Source organism: Nestor notabilis, unplaced genomic scaffold, assembly GCF_000696875.1.
Source record: "Nestor notabilis isolate BGI_N333 unplaced genomic scaffold, ASM69687v1 scaffold8073, whole genome shotgun sequence".
NCBI classification, from domain to species: domain Eukaryota; kingdom Metazoa; phylum Chordata; class Aves; order Psittaciformes; family Psittacidae; genus Nestor; species Nestor notabilis.
The window spans coordinates 7,385-10,530 of record NW_009921420.1 but is presented as its reverse complement, the minus strand read 5'-3'; the positions used below and the strand labels follow the sequence as shown (position 1 = coordinate 10,530).

General features: G+C 38.7%; 1 protein-coding gene across 1 annotated transcript in view; it reads left to right on the top strand.

Moving 5' to 3' along the window:
- TLN2 (talin 2) overlaps positions 1 to 260 on the top strand; it is a gene marked incomplete at its 5' end in the record, with an annotated part of 77,248 nt that extends 76,988 nt beyond the window's left edge. The window contains one exon of the mRNA XM_010011135.1: positions 132 to 260. Coding sequence (XP_010009437.1) covers positions 132 to 260 — 129 coding nt within the window. The remainder of the gene's footprint in view (positions 1 to 131) is intronic.
- Between the last annotated feature and the right edge of the window lie 2,886 nt (positions 261 to 3,146).

Below are 3,146 nucleotides of genomic sequence, written 5' to 3'. Positions count from 1 at the left end.
GTGAAGTCATGGAAATTTGGTGTTTCTCTGGAGAATGGTCAAGGCCTGCCTGTGACTGGTGCCACAGAGAAAGGAATCTTGTTTTACAGACAGTACTCCTTGCTGTCATAATGTATGCTTGTGTTTTCTAGATCATTGCAGCCCAAGAAGAAATGCTGAAGAAGGAAAGAGAGCTGGAAGAGGCAAGGAAAAAACTGGCCCAGATACGCCAACAGCAGTACAAATTTCTACCCACAGAGCTGAGAGAAGATGAGGGTTAAACCTGCTGAGAAATTCTTCCTTCCTTTTTTTTTCATCTTTCTTTCTTCTTCCCTTTTTTTTTTTTTTCCTTTTCTTTTCTTTTGAAGAAATAAGCTAAAGGGGGACAGTACAGTGAGAACTGCTCTGACAACGTTCTGGTATGCCAAACACTTACCTGAATAAACTGCCTGTCATAGCTTTGGATGAGCAGAGGGCAATAAACATTTGTTCTTTCTCATCTGGGTAGCTGAGGTGCATGATGATCAAATAATGGTACAGTGTTAGGTTCATTGTTCCTGTTCCTTCCTTGACTTATATCTCAGGAGAGAATGTTTCACTTTTTACTAAAGATACTAAGTCAGTATTACTGTCACTTTCCTGACGCTTGAGGTATTTATCATTCCTTGACTTGTTATAAAACATTCATCTTATTAACAGGAAAACAGTCAAGAAGTATTTCATATGATAAATATTACACAAGCTGGTGGTTCTCCCCCAACTACTCTTGTAAAAAGAAGACCAAGACAGAGAAGGATGTATGTCTGAGTGGAGAAACACGCATGAGTGTGGCTTTGAAGATGCCTGGCCTCTTTCAGTGTTATATAGCTGGTTCATCCCAAAACTGGAGGAATTGTCTCTGCACCTGTTTGCACTAGTGGTATTATTCCTTACCTGATACCAACAAGCTTCTGCTTGTACAATATTTAGGTTTACAAAATGTGACAATAGCCATTCTTTAAAGAGCTCGGAAAACAAAGAAATGGAAACCTTGTCACTGCCTCAGTAATAGCAGGTTCATGAAAGAAAATGCTATTTCAATTATATACCTCTAATGTGTGACTACTTCTACAGTATTATACACACATACACATGCTCTAACATTGGGCTGAATAATTTGCATTTTGCTTTTTTGATGGAAGTTATCTTGTTCGTACTGTGGGATTTCTGTTAGAATGTATGTCAGTGAAAAAAAGGGAAATGCCCAGTACAACAAAAGACTGTCACAACCCTTGTTACTATATTAATGATTTCATTTATACTTATTTTGTTTTGAAACCTGTGGGAATGGTAGGAGTCCAAAAAGTGATTTATGAGTAGACTTTTCCTGTAATATATTTTTTAAAAATCTGGACCCTAGGGACTTTGTTTTCATAGTTGGTATTGATGAAAATGTACTCCCCAAGGAATTGCAGAGAAGGAATAGCAGCAATCAGTCATCTTCAGCTGCAGAAAGGTACAGTATGCTCTCAATATCTCTGTTGTGACCTGAACAATAGCAATATGGGTAGAGTGAGTACCCCATCTTACCCTGTCAGAGAAAGAAATCACAGCAACTTTAACCAGCAAAAGGTAAACTATTTGACTAACTACAGAAACACCATCTCTCCTAATGACAATTTCCAACATGCTTCCAACTTCACTCAAGCCCTCTTAAACAGTAATGTCAAGTCTACTTAGGTCAAAGGATGTTGCCACTCCAGTCCTTCTGAAGGCTGTGCTGTCATTTAGATACCTGCCAAGTCCATTCAGCTGAGCCTGTTATGTTACATGCATACCCAACTAGTTGTCATTGTTGCAGAAATACTTGTCTTGTAGACTCAAAAGTAACCCCTTAGTGGTAGGTTTTACCAGTTTAGATAGTGCTAACTCCTCATTTAAGTTACCTGCATGAGATATGATTACCAGGAATTTTGTCACACTAGTATTAAATATATAGCAAAAACGTTACTAGAGAACTAATAAATATTAAAGTGTACAAAGATTTTTATTGTTAGAGTCTCTTCTCTGGTACTGACATATTTCAGACTCAATCGAGTTGCTGGAGAATCCACAATCATGAGAGGAAAGAATTGGCAAATCCCAAATGGAATCACTGGCATTGACAGATGTGCTGTGGTGTGTAGGCTTGTGTGCGTATGCAGACCCTTACTATTGGAGACCTGCAGTTCTGAGTTCTGTCATTTTCCACTTCAGCACAATTAGTTTGATCTTTTTCACTCTGCTCACTGTGAGCAATGTCACAGAATCTTGATCTTGAGAATTCCTACACCAAAAAAACAAGGCTCCCTGTAAATTTTCAGGCTAAACAAGGCTAAATTGGTGTTCATTGCTCTAAGACCGAACTAAAGACAGCTCTAGTGATAGGGAGTTTCTGCTGCTGGTGGGAGGCCCAGCTTCTTTGCAGCTTATGGCTCTTTTTTTATTACCTGACACTCCCATCTCAGAAAGATCTGCCATACAGATTTGTTACTGCTCCCCTTTTAACCTATGTTTAGCCTATTATTTGGTGTCATTAAAGCACGAAGAAAGATGATGCTGTCCTTAGCACCATGCCAGTATTTTATTATACGTATAATACTTTTGTAATATATTTTGATCGGGTTGGTATTTGTCAGCTTGAAAGAAGCCAAAAGCTTGGTCAAATGCAACTATGTATGGAAATTGTATAGCTAGAAAACTTTATCAGTATGTAGGAGGAAAGAGCATGCTCGGACTGTGCTCCAAATAAGCTGTTTGGAAAGTCCATTTTAGCACAGTTATTTTGAGACCTCTCCATTTCTGATTTAATGCCCCCTCTTCTTTGACAGAAAGCCACCGTTCTTTTTTCTCCTCAGCTGTGTGCTCCATAGAGGAACCACAGTCAGATGAGTAGCTGAGCGGAACAACTGAAGTATTTTTTTACTCTGAATTTTGGGTCTTTGTTTGAGAAACACGAAGAGAATAATCAGCTCATGTAAAGTCTTTCTATTTCAATTTTTTTCTTGTTGTTATAATTTGCAGTATCACTGAAGTCCACACGTGAACGTCTGTGGAGTTTGGAACTAGGCCATGCGTTTATTTGGCATGGAGAATTGCAGTAGGAAGTTACAAATTGGAGCACAGGATGGAAGCTAAGTAATAAGAAG